The 26,399-nt window shown below is 31.1% G+C and overlaps 3 protein-coding genes and 1 non-coding gene across 10 annotated transcripts; 2 read left to right on the forward strand and 2 right to left on the reverse strand.

The window, feature by feature from the left end:
• Positions 1 to 14,099: 14,099 nt before the first annotated feature.
• LOC107629855 (putative L-type lectin-domain containing receptor kinase VII.2) lies at positions 14,100 to 16,548 on the reverse strand. The gene has a single exon (XM_016332791.3). The coding sequence runs from the start codon at positions 16,214 to 16,216 to the stop codon at positions 14,189 to 14,191; it is 2,028 nt and encodes a 675-aa protein (XP_016188277.1). The 5' UTR covers positions 16,217 to 16,548; the 3' UTR covers positions 14,100 to 14,188.
• Positions 16,549 to 16,728: 180 nt separating this feature from the next.
• On the forward strand, positions 16,729 to 16,801 carry TRNAF-GAA (transfer RNA phenylalanine (anticodon GAA)). Its single transcript has one exon. It is a non-coding gene; the product is annotated as a tRNA-Phe (tRNA).
• Positions 16,802 to 17,439: 638 nt separating this feature from the next.
• LOC107629854 (uncharacterized protein C57A10.07) lies at positions 17,440 to 21,015 on the reverse strand. The gene is made up of 3 exons (XM_016332790.3): positions 20,243 to 21,015; positions 18,649 to 18,773; positions 17,440 to 17,827 (listed from the first exon to the last, which is right to left on the reverse strand). The coding sequence occupies exons 1-3, from the start codon at positions 20,850 to 20,852 to the stop codon at positions 17,510 to 17,512; spliced, it is 1,053 nt and encodes a 350-aa protein (XP_016188276.1). The 5' UTR covers positions 20,853 to 21,015; the 3' UTR covers positions 17,440 to 17,509.
• A 909-nt stretch (positions 21,016 to 21,924) lies between these two features.
• On the forward strand, positions 21,925 to 26,399 carry EMB1895 (ARM repeat superfamily protein). 7 transcript variants are annotated; one of them, XM_088508753.1, is made up of 8 exons: positions 21,925 to 22,217; positions 22,326 to 23,348; positions 23,528 to 23,647; positions 24,008 to 24,106; positions 24,194 to 24,648; positions 24,832 to 25,017; positions 25,188 to 25,295; positions 25,933 to 26,399. In XM_088508753.1, exons 2-8 carry the CDS (start codon positions 23,264 to 23,266, stop codon positions 26,095 to 26,097), a joined length of 1,218 nt encoding a protein of 405 aa, XP_088364879.1. In that variant the 5' UTR covers positions 21,925 to 22,217; positions 22,326 to 23,263; the 3' UTR covers positions 26,098 to 26,399. The 7 variants fall into 7 exon arrangements, with proteins under 7 accessions (XP_088364879.1, XP_088364882.1, XP_088364880.1 ...); XM_088508756.1 differs by having other exon boundaries at positions 22,064 to 22,217; positions 24,014 to 24,106; XM_088508754.1 differs by having other exon boundaries at positions 22,080 to 22,217; positions 23,224 to 23,348.

Raw genomic sequence — 26,399 nt, forward strand, 5'->3', positions numbered from 1 at the left:
GTTCCTTTTGCGTTTCTTTCTGGCAGTTTCGTCTGCGTTTCTTTCTAGCAGTTCCGTCTGCATCCGTTTTATCAGTTTATACAGTTTTTTTTCTCTTTATTTCGTTGTTTTAAATAAGTTTCAAACTCAAGTTGTCACTTGAGTTTGAGGGGGGATGTTAGAATATAATTAGGATCAATTAGTATTATTTAGTATATCTGAATATTTATTATAGGAGATTACGTCTTTATTATTACGATTCTCTTAGTACCTATAAATACCCTTTCATATTGTATCATTCCAAACAACTTGAATAGACAACTTAAATACACTCAATAATACACAAATTCTTCCTCCAGTTTAGTCTCTTGTTTCTAACAGTCAACCCACACCTAATTCACAAAGTTATAAAAAATTGTGACAAACTAGGAAAACAGATAAATTAATTTGAAATTATTGATGAATGATATGTTGAACTGATGCAGGCTAGATACCGGTTTAGAATTTCACAAGTTTAAAAACTCAAATTTGTTGTAAACATAGTCCTAAACTGACAAATAGCACTATCAAAGTTTAGAAAATTGTCACAATTCAAATCAAATAATCGAGAATTTTAAATTCTGGGTCTTTCTCCCACAGAATTGTAACCGGGTGTGCGTATCATTGGCTATGAGGGATCCGGGTTTTGGATTACAATAAACAAGAAATTAAATAGAAAGAAACTAAAGAAGCATGCAAGAAATTAAACAAAAAGCAATTACGACAAAAGAAAGGAAACTCAAGTGCTAAAAGGATTTTGGCAAGGGTTAAGAGTCAAGGATCACTATCCTTATCATTGACCACAAACATAGCAATTATGAAGAGTTAATCGTACTTAGTGAACCCTTAAACATCGGGGGAATGTCAAGTAGGCATAATTGATCTTAATCCACAAATTCTAACCAACTCACTAATTAGGTTTAGTGAAAGGATAGCGGTAGTGGAAACAAAATCAACTAACAATCCTAAATCAGCAATCAATATTGGACATTAATGACTCAAGATCACTTAAGTCCTCAATCTCAAGCCAAGAGTGCAAAATTCTACTCTAAAACTAAGGAAGGCATTTTATCAAACACTTGGAAGGTATAAAAGTAAAACATAATAAATTACAAGAATAATAAAATCTATAACTACCAAATACAAAAAAACAATAATAACAACTCAAGTAAGCATCAGTTAAGCATAGAAACATCAAATTGCATTAAATAAAAATGAGAATTCAACAATTATTCATAAACTAAAAATAGCAAAAGTAACTAACAATAAAAACTTAAGTAAACTAAGATGGTAGAACAAGAGAATATAAAGAAACTAAAATAAAACATGATCAAAACCTAAAACTAGAAAGAAATTAAACTAATAAACCCTAAAATCCCTAAAATTCTAGAGAAAAGTTGAAGCTTCTCTCTCTAGAATCACCTAAACCATAATACTACACTACTCTACCCTACTTCTACACTACTTGGTTGATCCCCCTTGATCCATGCTTCAAATTCTTCATAAATGAGTTGGATTGGGCCGAAATTGGGCTAGAAATCGCAAGCTACGTGTTCTTTTAAGTGAGTCACGTGCTGCGAGTCGTGCATATGCACGAACCATGCGTATGCATGAATCAGAGGAGATACGTATACACGACTCATGCGTACGTACAACTATCAGATTTTCAAAACTCGTTTTCTTTATGAATTTTCTACTTTTGCATGCTTTCTCTCCACTTCTTTGAGCTATTCTTACCTCCTAAACCTTAAATCACATAATAAACATATCAAGGTATCGAATGGGATAACAGTGAATTAAATTTGACAATTTAAGGTATACAAAGCATGCTTTTAACAATTAAGCTCAATTAGGAAGGAATTCACAAAGGGAGTGGATCCTCTCCAGTGAAAAAAAACTGAATGATGTCCAGTGTTTAATCTCACCCTTTATTGCTCTCTCTCTCTCTCTCTCTCTCCTATTTATTTTTAGTCCCACTTATAGAATTAAAGGTGAGAGATCACACTTTATTCTCTCAAGTGTTAAAAAAACTGGAGATGATCTATTTCCATTCACAAAAGCATGTATTTTAAATGAATAAGTGAAAGTTAAATTGATAATTTTCACTCATTTCAAGCCAAAAATTATCGTAAAATATGAATTTATTATGAACCATAGCAAAATCACAGTTATATAAAATGTGACAAATTAAGGACAAATATAAATCACTTTGGATGTCAGAATTATTGGTGTCTACCAAGAGGGATTTGTGTGACACCCATATACGGTTGTGGTGCCCAAAGTGAGCTCTTAATCATTTATTAGTTGATGTTTTCATAAGAAATGTATAAATTTATTCAACATAACTAGCTGATAGGAAAATGTTGGAAACCTTACCCTATGCAATTCTAAACTAAGAAAACAATATTGTATCAAAATTGTCTCTTGTGTACAATGGACTCTGATCCATTCTTATAAATCGGGTATATTTGCTATAACTCGGCCATGTGTTGAAAATTCAAGTAAGATCGTTGTGTGTAATCAATCCTCAAGACCTCTTCAAAACAAACCACTTACCCACTTCATGCGAGATTTCTGTACTCATTTCATACCTCGAATTTTGAATAGTGAAAGTGGGCCAACATCAAGTCAGGTATGATTTTATATAAGGTTGTTAGGTAAACAAAGTAAGCATAAAAAAATTCTAGGCTGGATATTAGCTTACTCTTTTGTTATCTTCACGAAAAAAGAATACCTTTCTGACTTGTGCGTCTAAGTGTCTTTGCAGGAACTCACTCCCTTCGGTGGCCGACGTGTACCTCATCTCCAACACTCGCAAAGAAGAATATTCAACTCGTCGACAACATACCTCGGCCTTGATTACCATACAGGAATATTTGGTGCTCACTGTGGGCCCGAAAAAATTTGATTAGACCCTACATATTTCTTTCTTGCTTGCCTTTCTTCGTTTTTTTTTGTAGGGTCAAAATAAATGGCAGAGTCACGAGATTTCCCTACCCTTCCTCCCACTCTATCATTGTTGTTAGCCACCAACGAGGCTCTCCAAGCCAAAGTCCAAAGAGTGACCGAGCAGCTGAATGAAAAGCAAAATGGCAGAAGTGAAGAGGAGGACCCTAAGAATGCTGATGAAGACGACAATGAGGATAATCATGCCGCCGAGATTAAGAATGTGACTACCTCAAGGATAATCAAAAGAATGAATCCTTCTCAAAAGAAAAAATGCAATTCCAGATGCCCCAAAACATCACTCTACCGACGACATTGAAGCCCTACGATGGAATTGGAGACCCCAACATCCATGTCACAAAGTTTTATTCAATGATGTTTATGAATGGTGCATCCAATCCCGTACTTTGTTGTACATTTTCTATTTTTTAGATGGTGCTGCCTTGATCTGATTTTCTGGTTTACTTGTAGGTTCTATATGAAATTTTGACGAGTTCACAGACCTATTCGTTAACAACTTTGTAGCATCTAAGATTTATGTGCACAACTCATGCTATCTTAGCACCATCAAACAAGGCCAACATAAGAGCCTCAAAGATTATATGACTAGGTTCAACATGGCAGCCATGAAAAACAACCAAACATAGCCAAATACCAAACATTCTTAAAACAACCGAACATAGCCAAATACCAAACATATTAATGATAATCTAAAAACATAATCTCGTGATTTTTTTCTATACAAATTCCATTATAAATTTATAATACATAATCAAAGAAGAAAAAATCAACTAGTTTTCGATACAGAGCGCTAGTAAGGACCATGATTCTCTGCGACAAATAAGAAGATGAAAATCAGAACAAACTGGAAATTAGAACAAACTGAAAATTAGAACAAAACTAAAAATTAGGATAAAATTTTTTATCTTACTACTTTCATCTTGTTGGAAGTAAACAAATCTTGAACATAATTACATTCCTTTAGACTGATACCACCATGATACCACTCACTGCAACGAGAAAAGAGATGACTGATTCCCAACAAGAAAAGCATCATAACATCTGCAATAAGGAAAACAAACTTATGTAATTAACTATCTTCTATTTGAACAATTAGGAACAGCAAGCAATACTACACATTTTCAATACTGTATAGAAGAAGGAATAATTTATAACGGACAAATGGGTTCAAGACATTCATAATATCTTGGACTTGAAAGTTGGAATAAAGCAATACGTATACACACCTGAAATTTGCAACGGCGAAGACTAATCTCCTTCTGGACGGAGATAAAGAGCGACAAAGACGACAACATTGACATGACGAAGACGGCGACCATGATGCGACAAAGGCAACAACGCTGACGCGACGAAGACGGCGAGGGGAATGGAACGCCAAAGGGAGAGAAGGGTGGCGGATGGCGGGTGGCAGTAAGAGAAGAGGTGGACTACTGGAGAGAATTATTGCCTTAGGTTTCATCAGATGAAACTAGGAAGAACTGAAAATGAGAGGGAGTGACGGCTAGGGTTAGGTGAATCACATGTATGTATACGAAGGGCCAATTTTACCGGCAGATTTACCGTAGAAAAATTTACCAGTAACGTACAGTCTGTGACCAAAACGGCGCGTTTCATTTAATTACCTTACCATCGAATTTTTTTTTACCCTAAATCCGATGGTAATGATCGCGCCAATTTTTTCCTCCAATTATTACCGGCGAATTTACCATAAGAAAATTAAATCCGTTAGTAATTTTTTTACCCGATAAATTTATTGTCAAATTCGTCAGTAAATTCACTGGTAAATCTGTCGCTAATTTCTGACGCTAAATTCGACAATATTCAATATTTTTTTATAGTGAAAAATAATAACCTAACTGTACAACTTATTCAAGCAACTGATTCTTTATGGAGATTAAATCTCTTATGAAATGTTTGTAAGTTGAAATTTTAGAAAAAAGAGTAGAGATTATTTATAGAATTTAATTTTGATGCACTGATAGTATAAAATATTTTATACACTCGTATAATCACAATTGTTTTTTTAGATGACCATTCATTCGGTCAATATAAAAAATAATTTTTTTTCTAATATAACGTTATGCGATTAGATATATATTTAAAATGATTTTACATTGACAATGCATCATAATTAAATCCATCATTTATAATGCAAAAGTTCATAAACAAATTTTGTTTTTTCTTTCTTCCTACAAACGTTCAACTTAAAAATAATTGAATATTCATTGAAAATCACTTACAAAAATTATTTTTATTACACAATTGAACTTATACTTTTGTGGAATATAGAAACTTTTTTTTTTCACAATTGTTCCGACTTTTTTTAACCAAAAATGTATAAAAGTTGCCATAAATTTATAAAAGTTGCAATAAATTTAACACCACAAAAATTTATAGGATAATACCATGATGCATTGTACCTTTCAATAAAAAAAAAATAAAAATTGATTATTTAATATGGGAAAAACCCTTAAAATATATCATGCTCACATATTCTCATAAATTTAGTAAAAAATTTCGGGGTTACTTTAAAAAAAATAAATAGACAAAAATATAAATAAAAAAATTTAGAGTAGACAAAGTACACATTTAAATTAATAAATATCAAAGTTTATTCTAAAAATTATTTTTAATGGACAAAAATATACCATAAGTCTTACAAATTTATTAACGGTATAACATTTTTGTCTATAAAATTGTATTTGGTTCTGAGAACATAATAAGATAAGAATCTAAAAATAAAATATAAAAGATAAAAGTACAAAAATTAATATTTTTGTATTTTATTTGATGATAAACTAAATATAAAAAAGAATAAATTATAAAAGTTTAATATCTCTTTTTTTTTCATACAAAAAAATTAAGAAGAAAAATATAATTATGAAAAATTGTTAGAAATAATAAAAAGGAAAAATGAAAAAATAAATTGTATCTCTTATTAGTATTTTTATGTCTTTCCTGTTAAGAATAACATAAAATATACTAATTTAGTGTCTTATGACACAATATCTATGTTCATGTCTCATTTGCCAAATATAATTTTGTGTCTTTATGTCTTTGTTTCATTGTCCGGTGTTTACAAACAAATATAGCCTAAAAAATAATCTTTCATGTGTACTTTAATATTTACAAATTTTTTTGTGTCTTTTTGTCCACTCTAAACTCTTTTATATGTACTTTTTGTCTATTTACTTTAAAAATAATTGCAAATTTATAAAAACATATCATAATTTTGAAGACTCAATTTTATCTCACAAATTTTCAGTTTGTATCATATATTTTTGGTAGCTATTTTTTCAAGAAATTTAAAATTAATTCAACAATAATCTCACAAAAATAACTTTTAATACAAATAAATTAGACACAAAATTTTATCATTGGTTTTTAGTTGTCAAACATTATTGTTTAACTAGACTTAAATTTTTTAAAAATTTAGTTATTAATAAAATTTTTTTATGATAAAATTAAAATAAAATAAAATTTATATATATTTTTTAAATTTTTAATAAATTTAAAATATATATTTTATCTCTCAACTGAAATTGCAATTATATATATCAAATATAAATACAAGAATAATGTCAAACATATAAAGAATTCAATTATCCTCAAACATTTCAACAAATGCATATCAAAGGACTGAAAGAAGTACTAACTTATACCCCGAAAGATAAATCATGTTATGAACCGGTTATTGTTTGTCGATGTGTTAATCACATTACTTTTCCCGACAATTAACAATGCTTTCTTCATTCACAAAATCTACTTAATATACTAAAATTGAGTTTTTCCTTAACTAATGAAAGTGAGGTGTCATCTTCTCGTGAACCCATTTTTCCTCCAAAATAAATGCATTTAATGAATAATGCATAATTATACTAATTTTAAAAAATATCTTTATTATAATTATATAAAATTAATATTTAATGCATTATTAAACTACTATCAATTATTAATCAGAAATATTTTTAATTATTTTAATAAATAATACATAATTATACTAATTTAAAAAAATATTTTTATTATAATTATATAAAATCAATATTTAATACATTATTAAACTAATTATCAATCAAAAATATTTTTAAACATTTTAATTATATTCATTTTAATTATATTGATATCCTTCTAATTCTTATTCATTATCCAATGATTTTATTAGTAGCAAGTTGTTAACCCATTTATATTGATAATAATAATAATTTTATTAGGATAAATATCAAATTCTATTCCTAATATAAAAATATAAAATTTAATTCCTTCCATTTTTATTTTAGACTATAAAAGACCATGTATGCTAGAAGAAAATATCATTCGTTTACCAATTACTCTTTCATTTGATAGCTTTTACAACAATTCTTTTTCTTCCTATGAGGCGTCGTTGCAAGAAGGCAACTATCGTGGACACAAACTACCACACTCTCTAACTTTCGTGCTCATCATTCGGAGCTATATAAGATATGTTATCTATGAAGTATTTATAGACCATGGTGTTATCATGTATGCATAAATAAAAAATATTTCGTATTTAAATTTAAGTTATTTACCTGTTTGTGGTATATTGTAGTGTGAAATTACTTTCAATATGTGTTGTGTAATGATATTATGTTCTAATTTAAGCTTTTACTTTAGAACTGTATTATGATTTTATCTCATCATTTTTTCTTAGATATCAAGTTGACGTATTTTTATTTATTTATTATTATTGAAACGGATGTGATATGAAATGTAAAAAAAAAAACTCTCACATTCAATTTATTTTATTGTAGTCTTCTATCTATTTTATTTATTTTTATTTTCTTTTTATTCATTTTATTTTCTTTTTAAATGTTATATAATTTATTATAATTTATATCAATCTATCTACTTAATCTACTAAAACTGAGTTTTCCCCTAACTTATGATGGTGATGTGTCATTTTCTCGTGAATCCATTTTTCCTCCAAAATGATCGCACTATTTCTCTCTTTTAAATTTATTTTTAAAAATTATCTTTAATTGATATAATTATATTATAATTAATATTTAATGAATGATACATAATTATACTAATTTAAGATAATCTCTTTATTATAATTATACTAATCTCTTTTAAATTTATTTTAGAAAATTATCTTAATTATAATTATATAACAATATTATACTTAGCATTTAATGAATAATTTATAATTATACTAATTTAAAAAATATCTCTATTATAATTATATAAAATCAATAACTAATGCATTAGTAACCTAATTATCAATCAGAAATATTTTTAACTATTTTAATTATATTGATTTTAATTATATTGATATAATTCTATTTTTTATTTATTATCCTAAAATTTTATTAGTGACAAATTATTATCTTAATGGTGACCTATATAATAATAATAATAATAATAATAATAATAATAATAATAATAATAATAATAATAATAATAAAAAAGATAGAAAATTATATTTTAGAAAAATATAAGTTGGTTATTAATAATTGGTTATTAATAATGATAATTATATGATTAATTTTTAGTAATCATTAAATATATTTAATATAAATAACCAAGTTTAATAATTAGTTAACAAATGAAAAGAAATATTATTGTATGATTGTAGAAGCAACAATAAATATATATAAATAACTAATTTAATATTAATGATAATTCAATATATATATATATATATATATATATATATATATATTAATAACCAATTTAATATTAATAACGATAATTATCGTTATTATTCAATAATAATAATAATAATAATAATTTTTTTTTATTAAAACACTCGTCTAATTGAATTAATATAAATATTTAATGAAAATAAAGGATGGATTTTTTGGTTTTTTTTTTGGTGACTTAAAAGAAAAATAAACAAAAACTAAGAAAGAAAAAAAACAAGAAACTGCTTAAGAAAGGCAGTCCCGCTGAATACTACTCTCAAACTCCTTCCAAGGGAATGGAAGCTCCACTTGGGGAGAAATAGTCCTCATTGCAGTCTTTGCCATGATGTCTACTACTGTATTTGCATCTCTCAATATCAACCGAAGATCAGCACGCCATTTCCAAGACATGATATCTCGGATTTTTAACACCAAAGGATCAGTAAACCCAGAGCAATCTTGTAAATTATTGACAATAGTAAAAGCCTCCACACAGTCTGTCTCACATATAATGTCTCTTTGTCCCGAGTCCCATGCTAAAAGAAAGCCTCTCCAAATAGCAAACAACTCTCCTTGCAAAATGCTACGACTCTCAATTGTTCCCAGACAGCCTCGTTGCCACCTTCCCTTCCAATCTCTGCTAACACAAGCAAAACCAACTCGAGCACCACTGCCAGGATAGCTAGCATCACAATTAATCTTAAAGGTACCCACTGAGGGGGGAATCCAAGAGCCACTAATGGTTGAGGGGATAGATAGTCGTTGCAACTCAAAAATATTTCGGAGCTCCTTTTCTAAGGACAAAGCCATACCAATCACCTTGTCTGTGGTCCAATGCTCGTGAGGATGAAAGGATGGATTTTTTGGTTTGAAGGATTCTTGAAGATTTTAAAGCTGTGAGTATATATTCTTCCTATATTAATATACGCATGCAGGTTATTATCTCATTCTTTTCATAAATAGAAAATAATATTTACCCATAAAATTTGTTAGTTGCTTAATCGATTCATCTTATTTATTGTGATTGAGATTGATATATTATCATAAATATTTTTTTTCCTCTATTAATTTTAGTAAAGAAATCCATAACGTAAAATAAAATAAAATAAAGTCAGTATCTACTTTTTTCTCAATATTTTTTATATTTACGGTAAATATTAAATGTAAAAAATAAAAATAAATTAATTATTATCACTTTTATTTATTTACATTCATAATTAAATTTAATATAATTATAGTAAGTCTCTATAATTATAACAATTTATATTTGTTATATATATAGCAATTATATTATATATAATTATATATCTCCTCTTTTATGTATACTTAGCAAGTATTTCTATTTATATAATAATCTACTTAATATATTAAAATTGGGTTTTTTCTCAACTAATGAGAGTGAGGTGTGAATTCTTCATTAATTTATTTTCCCTCCAAAATGAATGCATTTAATGAATAATGCATAATTATACTAATTTAGAAAAATATCTTCATTATAATTATATAAAATCCATATTTAATACATTATTAAACTACTTATCAATTATCAATCGAAAATATTTTTAATTATTTTAGTAATAATAATAATAATAATAATAATAATAATAATAATAATAATAATAATAATAATAATAATATACTTCTACTTAATATACTAAAATTGTATTTTTTTCTAATTAATTGAAGTGAGGTGTCAATTTTTCATAAATTCATTTTTTTTTTCTAAAATAAAAGCACTATTCTCTTTTCTAAATTTATTTTAGAAAAATATCTTTATTATATTTATATTACAATTAACATTTAATGAATAATACATGATTATACTAATTTAGGAAAAAATATATTTATTATAATTATTATATAAAATTAATATTTAATGCATTATCAACTATAACATATATAAGAATGTATATTTTTATTATATAAAAATTGAAAATTTTGCACTTAGCGTGGCATACTTCTTAGCGTGTTTCTTAATTTATTTTTTATAACTCATTGAATACAATTTATTATAGTAAATTAATTATATCAACTAATTGATTTGATTAGGTATTTAAATATCACACAATTTATTATAATTTATATCAATCAAATAATTGTAATTTATTATATCAATTATTTTAATTCTTTAATTTATAAGGTAATAATAACATAGATGATTTGTTACTTATACTGATTAAATACAATAAATACAATAAATATATATTAATTTAGTTAAAAAAATCATTCTCTCCTATGTTTTCCTATTTTTTTTAATTCATTAAATCCAATCAATTATAATAAATTAATTATATCAACTAATTAATTTAATCAATTATTTTCTAATTTATTTTTTGAATTCAATAAATCAAATAAAATTAATTATACTAATTATTTGTATTAACTAATTGATTTGATTAATTTTTAAAAATATTTTTTATTTAATTTATTTTATTTATTTAAATATAACTAATTAGTTATTTAATTTTATTAGGATAAATATCAAATTCTATTTCTAATATAAAAATACAAAATTTTATTCCTTCCATTTTTATTTTACCATTATAAAAGACCATATATGCTAGAAGAAAAATATCGTTCATTTACCAATTACTCTTTCATTGGGTAGCTTTTACAACAATTCTTTTTCTTCCTATGAGGCGTCGTCACAAGAAGGCAACTATCATGGACACAAATCAACACACACTCTTCAACTCCCGTGCTCATCATTCAGAGCAATATATGATATGTTATCCATTAAGCATTTATAGACCATGGTTTTATCATGTATGTATAAATAAAAAAAAATCCGCAATTAAGCTTAAGTCATTTACCTATTTGTGTGGTATATTATAGTGTGATATTACTTTCAATTTGTGTTGTGCAATGATATTATGGTTTAATTTAAGCTTTTATTTTAGAATTGTGTTATGATTTTATCTCATCATTTTCTCTTAGATATTAAGTTGATGTATTTTTATTTATTATTATTAAAGCGGATGTGATATACATGATAAAATAGATCATTTGTTACTTATACGTTTATTTTTCTAAAATCTAAATCTAAATAATTATATTTTCATTTTTTGTTATGAAAAAATATTATTAATAATGAATAATAATTAACCACTAATACTTTTAATCAAAGTGTTTGGATGATTTTTTATATTTATTAATATTAATTATTGATTATTTTTTCATAAATAAATTATATTATAATTTTATGTTAGTTCATAATTGATTAATGATTAATGTTCATGAAGCTATGTTACTCTAAATTTTATATTTTATAAATATTTTATTTAAATATAATTTTTAACATAAAAATGTATTATTTTTAATAATATCATAATTTTATATTTTTTAATGATTCTAAATAAATATTTTATTAAATACTAATTAAAGTCATTCTTCCATTTTCTTTTACTAATCTATTATCTAACTATTATATAAAATTAAAATCATATTAATGAATTTAATATTAAAGTTAATTTAGCTTTTTATTATTTAGAGTGTTTTTCAAAGGTAGTGAAATTCTATTGATACTGAAATAAAATTACAAAAGAGAATAAGTAAAATAATGTGATATCCACATTGCAACATCCAAATGAAACAACTTAGGATCTAAAATGTTTATCTTTCTCTTCCTCACTGTCTATTATATTATCTATTCTATCTATTCCATTGTATAAAAATCGAATTTTTACCTTTAATGATAGAATCAACGTAGCATGCTTCTGCTTTATTTTGTTTAACTCATTAAAGACAATTCATTATGATGAATTAATTATATCAACTAATTGATTTGAATAGATATTTAAGTATCACACAATTTAAAATTATGTATATTAATTATTTGATTTAATTTTTATGATATATAAATTTAAAAAATAAATTAAAATAAGATAATTTATTACTTATTTAAATTGAATACAACAACTATAAATTAATTTAATTAAAAATTTACTATTTTTTAATCTTTTATACATAAAAATGACAAAATAAAATTATAAAAATAATCTTTTTATCACTTTTGCTATTTTAATTTTATTTTCTTTGCTTTTTTATGTATAATTTTATTTTATATTAACTTTGTTTATTTAATAATAAAATATACTCATATTAATTCTATCATATAATAATATAATTTTCTCCTATATTAATCGGATAATTTCAATAGTTATCAACTACATCTAATAGAATGACTAAAAAGTGAGAACTACGAGAAGTTAAACCTAGGTTCAAAATGCTAAAATAAAGAAAAGAAAACAGTGGATATATGATTAGAGAAAAATGTATAATAATGGCAAAATATACTAAAACTGGATTTTTTCTCCAACTAATAAAAGTGAGGTGTTAATTCCTCATGAATTCATTTTAAAAAAATATATTTATTATAATTATATTACAATTAACATTTAACGAATAATGCATGATTATACTAATTTAGAGAAATATTTTTATTATAATTATATAAAATCAATATTTAATACATTATCAACTTATAAAAATGAGGTGTCAATTCCTCATGAATTTATTTTTCCTCCAAAATGAAAGCACTATTCTCTCTTCTAAATTTATTTTAGAAGAATATCTTTATTATAATTATATTACAATATTACAATTAGCATTTAATGAATAATGCAGAATTATAATAATTTAGAAAAATAAAATAAAGTCCAATAATTTATCTTCCGACTGCACACGTGTGTAGAATAACTTTTAAGAAAGAGTCATGTATAGTAAATACGGTTGATAATTGTAAAACTGTATACTAACATTGATATAATATTATTTCAGGTATATGTTTTGCAAGCATCAAATAAAAGTGTTGAGTTGTTTTTTAATAGATTTAAATTATTTATTGTTTATTAAAAAATTTTGTGCATTAGAATTCTCTAATAATTTATTATTTATTTTGAGCTAATTTTGATATATTCTTACTTGACAGTAAAACAACATATAAAAATTTGTTGATGAGTCTAAGTATTATTAAATTATTTATGGTCATATTGAGTATATATGTTTGATTTATTGAAGAAAATAGATTACTAAAACCAATTAATAACTATTTTAGAGTTAATATATTTAACAATAGATTAAGAAAAAACACATAATACATAACATAATATATTTTTATTAATCAAATTATTATAATTTAAATTAATTTTAATAAAATAATTTAAAATTATAATTTCAATCTTATCACGTACATGGCACGGGTTAATACACTTATTATACACTAATTTTGGGTAAAGTATTTTATAACAATACTTTCTTCATTCGCAAAATTATACGCGTATAATATTCGGTGATAATTTTAATACAAATAAAAAATGTTATGAATAAAATTGAATCAAATTAAGTGTTAGAAATATTTTTAAAAAAATCATAAAGGTTAAAAACAATAAACATATTTTACTGATTTAACCTCTCTTATAAACTTTACATTTATCTCTCTTGTTAGACTGATGTAAAGTAAACATAATAAATCAAAATATGTCTTATGATATCACCGAATTTCAAAAAAGATCAAAGTAATATACACTTACAATTAGTGAAATGATCCTCAAGAAAACTCATCTGCCCTCACATTGAGTTGTGAAAGAACATTGAGATATATCTTCAATGGTGGGGTGAACCCCACTATATCCATCAGCAGCGGAATTTATTTTATCAACTAAGCTTATTTCCAAACTCTCACCCTCCAAAACCTTCACAACTTGCCTCATACTTGGCCTAACTTGAGGATCATAATGTGTGCACAACAAACCAAGATGAAGAACTCTCTCAACTTCATCAATGCTATAATCTTCATCACCCCTCATTTTCAATCTTTCATCAAGAGCACAACACAACTCTCCTCTCTCCATTAGCCTCCACACCCAACCAACCAATGCTGGCTTATTCTCTTCTATAGGCCTTCTCCCACACACAACCTCTAGAACCAACACGCCGAAGCTGAACACATCAGTTTGCGTCGAGGCTCTCCCGGTTCTTAGCAGTTCCGGTGCCATGTAGCCAACCGTTCCGATCACTCGAGAGGTGTTAGGTATCTGCTCATGATGATGCATCCGGGCGAGTCCAAAATCCCCCAACCTTGCATTCATATCCTTGTCAAGTAACACATTGCTTGCTTTTATGTCCCTATGCAACACCTTAACTTCCCAACTCTCATGCAAATACAATATCCCCATAGCCACATCCTTCAGCACCTTCATTCTGTTTTTCCAATGGAAAATTGAGTTCTCATCAGAATCAAATATTATCTTGTCCAAACTTCCATTATCCATATAATCATAAATTAGGATCAAGCTTCCTCTCTCTTTCTTACACCAACCCCTCAATGGAACCACATTCCTATGCTTCAATCTTCCTAAGCTTGAAATCTCAGATAAAAACTCCCTCATACCATATTCACTGTCATAAGGGATTCTTTTCACTGCTACTTCTACTCCTTGTAGAATCCCTTTATAAACTTTTCCATTCCCTCCAAACCCAATTATATTCTGTTCTGAAAATGCTTTAGTTGCAGCATAAATGTCTTCATAACTAATACGGTGTGGCCAATACTCTAATTCCCAGTCTTCAATATCTCCCTCTTCCTCCATTCTTTTGCTTCTTTTTCTTTTGAGCAAAACAACAAACACCATAGCTGCACTACCAATAACAAAGATAAAAATCCCAAAACTGATACCTGAAACAAAACCTCTTGACTTCAAAACTGGGTCTTTTGGAAGCACAAATGAAGGCAAATTCGTAGTCACCAAAGCATCGCCGATCGAAAAATTTGAGTTGCTAAAGCTCCATGCCAAAATCTTGTGACTCTCAACAAGTTGCCCTGTTGCTCCACAAAATCCCACAAACATTTCATCCAAAAAGACATCAGAAAGATTCACAAGTTCACTAATCAAAGGCCTATTAGGCCTTCTTTTCCCTGCAATAGCCATTGCTACATTAACTCTAGAATCTGAATACTCAATCCACACTTGATAGTTCTCACCATTGTTAAGCTTCAATTCCTTAAACTTTTCATCATGTTTTCCACTGACCCAAAATCCAGCATCGTGTGAGGCCAAAGAAGTAAGAGAATTCACATCCAAACCCACATGGTTATCATTGATGTCATTGAATTCTTGGTTCTTGAACACATCAAACTCAATCCCAAAAACATGGTTTTTGGGGTTACCATTGTTGGTCAAGTTGAAGAGGCCAAGGTGCTGAGCTGAGCTAACCCCGTTTGCTCCTTCAAAAGGTGAGAACAAGAACACAAAACCATGGCCAGGGAGAAGGTGCTTGAATGGTGCAATGGAGAAGATAAAGGAGGTTGAGAACGGTAAAGGGTTGGAAGAAAAGGAAGATTTTGTTGGGATCTTGGAAGGGTAGAAAGCACGGCCAATAGAGAAAGAGGCATGGTTGGTAAGGGTGAGAATTGAAGAGTGAGAGTGATCATCAATAGTGGCGTTTGCATAGAGATTTATGTTGGTGGAGTTGAAGTTGGTGTTGTAGACAAATTCTGTTGACGAAGAAACTAAGGTTATTCTCAGAAGGAAGAGATATATGAGAAGGGAAGACATTATTGTTGTTATTGTTGCAAAAGAGATCATTGAAGAAGATGTTGATTATTGATATGGTGATCAAAAGGTGTGTGCTGCGTCAAAGATTCATAATTCAATCCAAGTTGAAAATCTTTATATTTTTTGTTTTGTTTTATTTTGTTTATCTACGAGAAGGATCAAGATTCAAGACAAGGATGATGAATGATGTATATGTCTGTCTGAGGTTGTAGAAATGTAGGGTGGCGTGGTGGGACATGGTGGTGGTGATCAAAAGGTGTGTGCTACTGTGCTGTGTCAAAGCCTCATAATTCAACTCAAGTTGAACATCTGTATGATATTTTTTGTTTTGTTTCGTTTACCTCCGAGAAGGATCAATACAAGGACGATGAAATAAAATTATCTGAATCACTGTACATACATATCGTCTATTGAATGGCACGCTGTGAAAGTACATACACATTAAAAACCCAAAGTCAGGATACTCATTTGAATGTTTGATAGATGATTCTGGGGGCACCTACTTTATTTTATTTGTTTAATATGTTAAATAAATTCTATAAGCGGGGATAGCTCAGTTGGGAGAGCGTCAGACTGAAGATTTGAAAGTCGCGTGTTCGATCCACGCTCACCGCATTAATCAACTTCCAAAACGTGCTATATATTATTTGTAATCTGCATAATTAGCAAGTTCACAATACGTTTTGTTTTTAACTCATTCAAAGCTTAGGGATGATGCAGGTTGCACGGTTTTCATGCTGTTTGTATTCTTAATAGTAGCTCAAATTGCTAGTCTAGCCTTTCTTCTGCACTCTGATTTGGAATACATGTAATTCATGTTATATGGATGTCCTTGAAAAAATTCTTTATACCGTTATGATTCAATTATTTCAAATATATAACACTGATGTACAATTAAGTCCCTTTGCAATCATGCTTTGCAGATACCATGAATTTATCAAACCTAATTATAAAATATATTTTTAATTCAGCCTTATGTTTAAGAACACCAAAATAATAACAAACCACTCTAAGCAAAACCATGACAGCCTTACTTAAAAACATTTTCAACTACACAACTTCCAAATATAACAATGGTATTGTTTAAGCAAAATTAACTTCGTCTTCACCTCATCATATCTCAACTGAACAAAATTTAACATTGGCATCGTTTATCAAACAATTCACTTTGGTACACAACAATATCATCTCCCCTGAACAAAATTTAACAATGGTATCATTTATCCGCGGATTCATGCATCTTTTAGTGATTCTCATATGTACCTTATATTATCTCAAATTTGTTAGTTTACACCTTATATTATCTGATCAAAGTCATGGTAACTATGCCCATGGGAGTGCACCAGGAAAAGGTGCTGGTCCACAATATCTGAACAAAGCTTCAATTTCAGGGCACCCATTGGGATAAGGAATGGACCGGTGAAAAGGATCGCGCTTTAGTTTCTTATGATAAAGTGAACCCTTACATCCATATGGATCTCTGAGGAATTGAGTCCTCACCAGCTCCTCTCCTTTTAGAGCAGTTGCCATTGAATTTGATGTAGCAGGGGTGCCAGCATAGAAGAACCTCGAGTCCGGAAAGCCGATTGCAGATCGATGTATATGTGCGAATCTCTCTTCCTTGAAATCATAACCTACAACCTGATTCCCAAATCACTAAATCAGATTGAAACTCATAATGCAGATCACAATGGAAGGAAAAGCATGAAGTAATATCCAAAATTTCACATGTTAGTGATGAATCTCTGTTCAGACTTTGTTTATTTGTTTATGTATTTATATGAAGTATGAAACTTAGAAAGATAGTTGTATTGAATGCTGACATGCAGTGCTCTACACTCCTCTTTGATAACAATGCACACCTCATAGGCAACCAACAGCGTGATGAATAAGGAACACAATTAAATGAACAATGAAAGCTCATTATTTTTTGGCACAGAAATCACAACTGCATAACATATGATGCAACACATGGATACCATGTAGGGAAAATTGTCAAGTAGCTAGAACAAAATTAACTTTACACCATATTACGAAAAGCAAAAAATGTATGATACAGAACTCTTCTTTCTATATTTGAAATTAATAACTCCAACTTGCTTTTCAGCAATTTTTGAATCGGTAATATTTTGTACAAGCACCAATTTCGGTTATAAGGCAGGACCATCGAAGGTGAATCCAATACTCAACTTAGAACTTATAAAGAATGCTAAGTTGATGGATTTCACATTGCATGCAACATATACACATACAGATTACAATATTTCACTAATAAATTCTGACTCTTCTCAGCAGCCAACAAAATATCACAAAGTGTCATTCAAATGTCCACACAAATGGCTAGACTTTTAAAGAATCCTTTTCATTTACGTTCATCATTCCACATACAATACTAACATTCCATTTATTTAAACAAAATGGAACAGAATGCTTCATAATGCACATGGGTAATGCTTACTTACAGTTATATTTTGGGGATAGGTGCCTGTAAGCTCTCGGAACCGACACACACTGAATAGAAGATTTTCAAAGCTGTCCCGTGCATGTTCCTCTGTAAGTGCTCTTGATTTCACACTTTCTTCTTTACCTTCACACACAACCAAAAAGAATAAGATAAAAATTCTGATAAAAGGATTTTCATAGGTGAGTATCAGCAAATACACAAAAGGGAGAAACCTTCATGCCACCATCATTAACAGCAACAGCCTAATTCCCTGAGGGAACACATAAATGATGCAAAGGAAATCCATCAAACTAAGGTTACGAAGTTATAGGAAACAATTGAGCAGCAAACAGAGCAGAATTCATAGAACACATCAAGTTTAAAAATCATAATTCAGAAAACAAAACAATTATAAGCAATTTATTAGAATCATTAAATATGAAAGCAGCTCAATAAAGATGACAAGATTACTATTATTACAGGCCTCTGTAATGGTACAGTGAATCTAATCATTGTTAACTTACGAAACTAAGGTCCATGTATCTCTTCCTTACTTTCGCTATTTTAAAGGAACATGCTCCAATTTAGATTAGTTGAAAATAACCAATATTGGACTCAAACAGAAACAACTGATTTAAGATAATGGATTAAAATCGAAGTTAGAAATTGAGATTAATTCCTCTCAACTCAACAACTTATAGAGTTTGCATGCTTCATATATGCACTAATCCTATTTATGCATGCATTGGTGATTTGTATTATACCAAAATTGTTTTATATTGTGAAATATGAAACTTGAAAATCTGCTAAAAGAATATAAATGATATCCCAATTACAAAATTAGAAATTTGCATAAGACAAGGAAAACCACAATTCAATATCTGATCGGCAATTCTCAGATGAGTTGCAGTAGTGCAACTATATAACAGCTCAATTCGCTAGCTAATCTACCACGTTTTCGGTATAGTAAACTCCACATTTGATAGATATTTAAAGCTTCTTTGTGAAGCATAAGAGGGAAAAAAAAATAGCATAACCACTCAATCTCATGCCTAGTTCCTTTGGCCATGTGCATGGGTATGTAATATCTTTCCAAATCAGAAATGTCATTTGAACATTAAAGGCTATACATCTTACAGTTCGATAATCACAAGACATCTCTTATTCTCTCTCCCGCTTACCTGTTTGGTAACTATCAAAACTTACAAACTACAAAGACACATTGACAATAAAATTATAGAAACGGAGAAAATACGTCCCCACTTAACACGGCTCAGGTTAGGCTCAATAGAATTGAGAACAAATGAGCCTAATCTTAAAGCTCATCTCACTAGTTAGGTAGATTTTGATGAACTGGCTAACCTTGAATATAGGTCAAGCTTCTTATTTATACGACAACAACCTATTCAAAAGATAACTTATAGTAGACTAATGTCATGCACATATATAGATTTGTATCCACAATGCCAATTTATTTCTATCACAAGACAATCTCCAAATGAAGCCTAAGATATCCAACTATCCTTATACAGATATAATATCTAAATTGAGCACACAACCAATTTCAACTCCTATGATGACAAAAACAGTTACCAGAAAAAACAAAAACTCACCAAACCATCCCTTGTAATCTGCTACGGCCCAGTAACTCTGCGCCTCGCTGCGAGGTCCCGCGTCTTTCCGTGTCTCTCCCCCACTGAACAAAAGCAGAGCATTCTCATCTCTGGCCGCAATCTCAATCCCTTCTTGAATATGCTTGACAAAAGTCGCAGCTTGACCAGGATTCTTCTGATACGACTCTAAGAACCAAGAATCTTCCTTCTCAATCTTCCCACAGTTACTACTGGTATAAACAGAGTGCCCAGCAACCATGACAAGGTTCTTCAGGTTCGGGAAAGGGTAATCTTCCGAAGCAGAGTCGAATTTAACATAATAGCCCCCATTCTGCGCCTTGTGCTGGGTTCCGTAGAAGGAGAGGAAGACGAGGACCATTACACCAAAGGAGAAAGCAATAAAAATAAGCATGAGAGGGTGGAGCTTGAAGAAGTGGTTGAAACGGTTATAAAATGATTTGATCATTCTGAGAGGGCGAAACGACGTGGAGTTCCTGGGTTTACGAGGTCGTTTTGGTGAGGTGGCGGTTCCGGATTCTAAGTCGAAGTCGATCCTTGTGAAAGGATGAAAGGACTTTGGGGCTTGGGATCCGAATTGGTAACTGTTCATTGTGGTGTGGAGTGAGGCAGCAACGGAATCATTGGATTGAAGTACTTGAGACAGAAGAGAGTTTGAATTACATGATCTTAATCACTCCGACAGGACAGAGGAGCACTGGAGCAGTGCAGCGAGGCGCATCGCAGGAGGAGTGAGAATGAGATGCAGGAGATCCAGATTCGAAGGATCTGTTTGTTCTTTTTCTATATTTTTCTTTTGGGACAGGGGTCTAGGCCCACAAAGAGGACCCGACCCAACCCCATCAGCTTCCCCTTCCCCAACCCGTTTCCCCATCCTCCACGCGGGTCTACTATCTTCGATTCCACCTCTATTGCCGCTGCTAATCCGAAGTTCTTCTTGGCAACACCGTTTCGCGCGATGGCATCTTCTTCATGTCGCTGTGACTTGGAAACGGCTGTGTCCTGTCTTCTTTCTGCAAGGTTCACTCGGTGCCGTCGCCGCTGTTCAAGACCGTGAGACACCTCCGCCATTCGAACTTCCGTCTTCCAACCCTATCAGCGGCAAGGAGCTTGGACGCTGAGCAGATGGAGCTCTTCCTAAGTCGCCGCCGCTGCGCCGAAGACCCTTCCGATCTCGTCTCGAAGGATGACCATTGAAACGTCCGCTCCCTTCCTGCGTTGGCAAAGACGACAACCTCCTGCCGAAGACTCCTCCTTTGTCTCTCTTCCGGTCTGCCTATCTTCGTCGGGGACAACCTCCTGCTCACCGGCAATTCCATTGAAGCACCCTCCGGTCTGCATGTGGGAGCCGAATTGATGGGTGATGAACCAGGTCCATTCAGACCTCCATAGCCAGCAACTCCAATGCCGTAATTGCTGCTGCTATGGTTAACTCCACCGGTGTTCGAAGCCACCGAACTCTTCTGCGTTCTTCGCATTGGTTGTAGTGATGTCAAAGCCGCTCCCCCTTTCTCACAGTGATGTATAGGATTCTGATTCTTCTGAATCCATTTTGGTCCTCAATTGTATAGCACTTTGTTCCTCTTTTATTAAAGCTTAATTCTTTGTTGAGGGATAGGATCGTTCTTGACTTCTTGTAAGGACCAAAGGATCTGTTTTTTTCCAGCGATACACGTCCCATAACCTCATTTTTGCGCAGCCAGTGCAAACCCGACCCGAACCAAGCCCCAATCCATCTTACCCGACCCGATCGACATCTTCTCTCTCTCTCTCTCTCTCTCTCTCTCTCTCTCTCTCTCTCTCAAGCCAAAAACTACGAGTTCACCTCTACCCACGAGCCTCTGGCTGACCACTGCCACTGCTCTGCCTCCTCCCTCCATCTCCGTCACTGCGTAGCTGCTCCGCCTCTGCCAAGTTTCTCGGTCACTGCTCTGCGCCTCGTGGTGCTTAGCAACTTGTGAGAACCCCAACTCATGCCATATTTCCACTGAACACTCTCTTTGCACACAGTAATTCCCTTTCTTATACATGCTTCATATTATTACATCACTGCCTTGCATTACAGGTGTTCGATGAATTGCCTGACCCACTTCATGTGTAAAATTATTAGCTCTAATTAATTTTCAATGGATATTGATTCAATACTAGTTACCAACTTGCCATTTAGTTACTTTTCAATTATAGAACCAAAATATTTGCCCTACAAAAAACTTTGTAGAATAAGGAGTGATCTTTAGTTAGAAGGCGTCAACATTGCTTTCCCAGCATAGCTAGATTGAAAGCTCTCAAGTTTTTGAGATCCTAGACTGCCCTTCTGACTTTGGCTTTCTAGTTGTGCACCAACTGAAACATGTCATTCTTTTCTCCTCGCCTCTTTGTCTCCACTAAAGTTGGTTCATCGTCTAATATACATGACTTTGAATAATTTTTTAATATTTATTTACTGTGCAAAAGTAACTATGAAACGTAAATTTAAATAGCATTGACTGAGAGAACTGAAGGATTGAAATTGAATAGAAGGTTGGTTTTTCTTGTTTAGGTTGCATTGTTATGTGGTAATAAATTAATACTGTTTATATAAATTGTTTTCTTATGATTATTTTGGGATCATTAAGACTTTAGAGAACTTGAACTAGCTATTGTGATATCTGACTATCTGTATTCGTATTTAGTTAAAGTATAATTGTTCTTGCTCTCTCTAAGGTTTGATCTTTGAGGTTAATGGTGGATTGGAAAAAAAATATTATACTCACAGATAACTTCCCTTCTTTTACTTGCTTTAAAATTTTAAATGTTATTTTGTTGTTTTATTTTGTGCTGAGTAATTCCAAATTCGTGTATTACTGCAACTCTGCAGGAATATTTGTCCCCTAAGAAGACCCACATTGTTGATTTATGCTTAAATTTGAATTTGTTGAATGTTATCTATTATTATTGCTATATTTAACTATATCCTAGTTCAGTTTGTGACTAAGATTTAAACAGATTAAATTCAACTGAACCATGGTTGGGAGTGACCTAGACACCAACAAAGTGGATGGTTGTGTGACTACTGATGTCCAACATAGCTGCTTACGGCATATGATTGGTGAGCCATGCACAACCACCTCCTCACACATACTGTAATTGATAGTGCCAACCTGAATTGAAATTTGAAATTTTACTCTGTAGCTTTCATTTTAGGCAGATTTATCTGTTGCGAATAAATTTAATTGGTGTTGCGGCCTCCTGAAAATGGTGACCGAATTGGTGTACTTTTTGTTACAGATTCCATTATGAGCGAAACATCATCATCTTTTGCAGCAACTTTCATACAAGGCTCACTCCAGGAAGGAGGAGAAAGGAGGAACACCGATCTGGAAATGAGCCTCGCTCATGAACCCATGGGTAATTGCGGATTTTGCGTTTAAATTGAATGATGAATTCTCCCCTTTTTTATCGGTAGTTTTGATTATATAAGTACTCTTGAGTGGTTAAAAAGGCAAGAAAATAAGTTTAATATTATAAAGATGAGAATGTTTTGTTGAATGAGTGGGCACATTAGATGAGGTAGGAAGAATGAATGCATTAGATAAAATGTTGGGTTAGAGCCTCTTGTACAGAAATGTGATAGAATACCACCTTTAGATGTTTTGGACATATATGGGGAAGAAGCCCCATTAAAGAGATTAGCATAGTGCTGGGTACTAGCATGTGAAAGTGTTGGTTAGCTAAAAGTCATTGAGCTCACTTTTCTTTTGCTGGTAGTATCAGGCACAAGAGAATCTGCTGTTCAAAATAGCTGTGCTGCTTCGGCCATGGAATGGAGCATCCAACTTGAGAAGGGACTCCGTTCTAGTAAGCCAGGTGATGTGGCACTTTCTTTTTTGTTTTCATTTATTGTACATCTTTTTTTCTTCTTTAGTTCTTTTACTAAATTGAATCCTTCATCAGGCGCACCGGCTCAAGCCATATTGCAGCTAGGTCGTCACCTTGAGCATTGGAGCAGAGAGCTTGAATCAGACGAATCTAGCATTGCTCCCAATGTTATATCTGGCGTAGTGCCAGGTGAAGTTAGGCTATTTGCCAATGCCATCCTCTTGCGCCTTGCTGGAGCCTTTAAGGGAGGTGACAAGGAAATCAAGGTTTCTGTTGTCAAGGCTTTTTCGAATGAACGAAGGCATCGAAATGGTCAGAAGCACAGGGAGTGTAAGGGATTGCTGTCAAAGGAAAGAGTAGCTAATCACTTGGAGTTGTTGAATCAAGTGAGATATGTTTTTCAGAATGGAGACTCAGAGTCCAAGGAACTTGCTTTAATTCTTTTGGGTTGCTGGGCTGAATTCGCCCATGACAATGCTCAAATACGATACTTGATACTTTCCAGCCTTGTGTCTCCTGATCCTCATGTGGTAAAGGAAACTTTGGCGTAGTTTATGTAATTATGTTTCATTTATCTGTTTATATCACTGTGCTACTTGAAAGACAATTTTAATGCTCAAAGACAATTTTCATGTTTTAATTGGTTTATAATCTGCATCAAAATATATATATGTGTGACATATCTGATATAATTTTAATTTATTATGTAACAGGCAAAAGCAGCATGTTTTGCTGCTGGATGCTTTTCTGAGATATCAGATGATTTTGCTTCAATTACACTGCACATAGTGTACAATATGATGAGTTTATCTACGGTGTCTCTGCCAGTGAAGTTGGCTGCAGCACAAGTTGTTCCAAAACTGAGGTCTACATTTGAAAATATATACAAAGCGTACCAGGTGTGTTAACTTTTTATACACTTCTATGTATTAAAAAAAATATGCATTTTCTTTCATTACATGAGCTTTATTTTGTCACACTTCATTTTATTTTCTCTGTTTTCTTTTTTCTTCCTGGGATTGAATTATCATATACTTAGGTTTCTTATGTTATGATTGATTTAATGCAGGCAGGTGTACGGTTCCTATCAAGTATTTTAGATGAAGATGTTTTGGTAGCTGTGCTATCCTCACTTACCGAACTGTCTTCCCTTTGTTCACCACTTGCTGAAATTCAGGTACGTATTATTGGACAGTAAATATGAGAGTGGAGAAACTGAGGACTTAGATTGTTATTGAAAATGATGTATCTGAGGAATTTACATGATCTATGTGAACTTGTATGCATATGCTGTCTTAAATGCATATTCAATTAACTGCTATTAACTAATTCAAAATTCTTAGCATTCGGTATTATTATAAGGTTACATATAAAAGAAAGTTTTATAGTTCTGTAAGAAATTTATTGGGTTATAATGTGCTGAATTCTGCCCTACAATTTACGGCTCCTAGCTGGTTAGGCAACATAGAAGTTCCCAGATTTCGCATTGACTCGAGCATGCCTATCTTTCCCTTTAACTGGCAAAACTTTCTAAAATAAACAAATAAATGAACAAAATGATGGTTAAAAGTATCCATCAATTAACTTTGATTTATTTATTTGTTATTATTTTTTTAACTAGTTGTCTTGTTGCTCGAGTTTTACTTGAAAAATGCCAGTAAGCAGGTTCATGCTTGATGCTTTGGATTAGATTACAATACCCCATATAGTTAGATTGTGCCTGTGTATCATAAATTACTGTACCTAATTCAGTATCCTATATCTGATTCGGTGATTTCTTGGTCTAACATTTTTTTTCAATGATTTGGTTTCAGGTGAACTTTCTTATTTCATTTCTGAAGCGGGAAACGACTTTACGTGTGCAAGAAGCGATCTTAAGATGCCTCCAATTTCTATTCCAGAAAGGACTGTGCCAATATCCAGCTGAACATTTATCTTCAATTACACAGCAGTATAACCATAACTTCACCTTCAACTAGCCAATTTGTTCTATAGTCATCCTTGCTGATAATTACAACTAATTCATACCATAGTGCAGCCCTGCAGCAAAACTCTAGTATATTTCTGCCAGGTTTATGCTTTCTAATTGTACAAGTGTGTAGTAATTTTAGTTAATACTAATCATAAGGGAAATCTTAGCATGTTTATATTGTTATGAAACCAGTTATTCTAAAAGTTTAAGCTGATGGATAAAGGTACATAAATACTTATATTTCTAATATGTATTTTCATGTAAGTCTCTTTTAAGCTTCTAAGAATGAATCTTGCATAGTTTTTTTTT

The sequence above is a fragment of the Arachis ipaensis genome, chromosome B3 (genome assembly GCF_059453495.1).
Source record: "Arachis ipaensis isolate K30076 ecotype BB chromosome B3, ASM5945349v1, whole genome shotgun sequence".
NCBI classification, from domain to species: domain Eukaryota; kingdom Viridiplantae; phylum Streptophyta; class Magnoliopsida; order Fabales; family Fabaceae; genus Arachis; species Arachis ipaensis.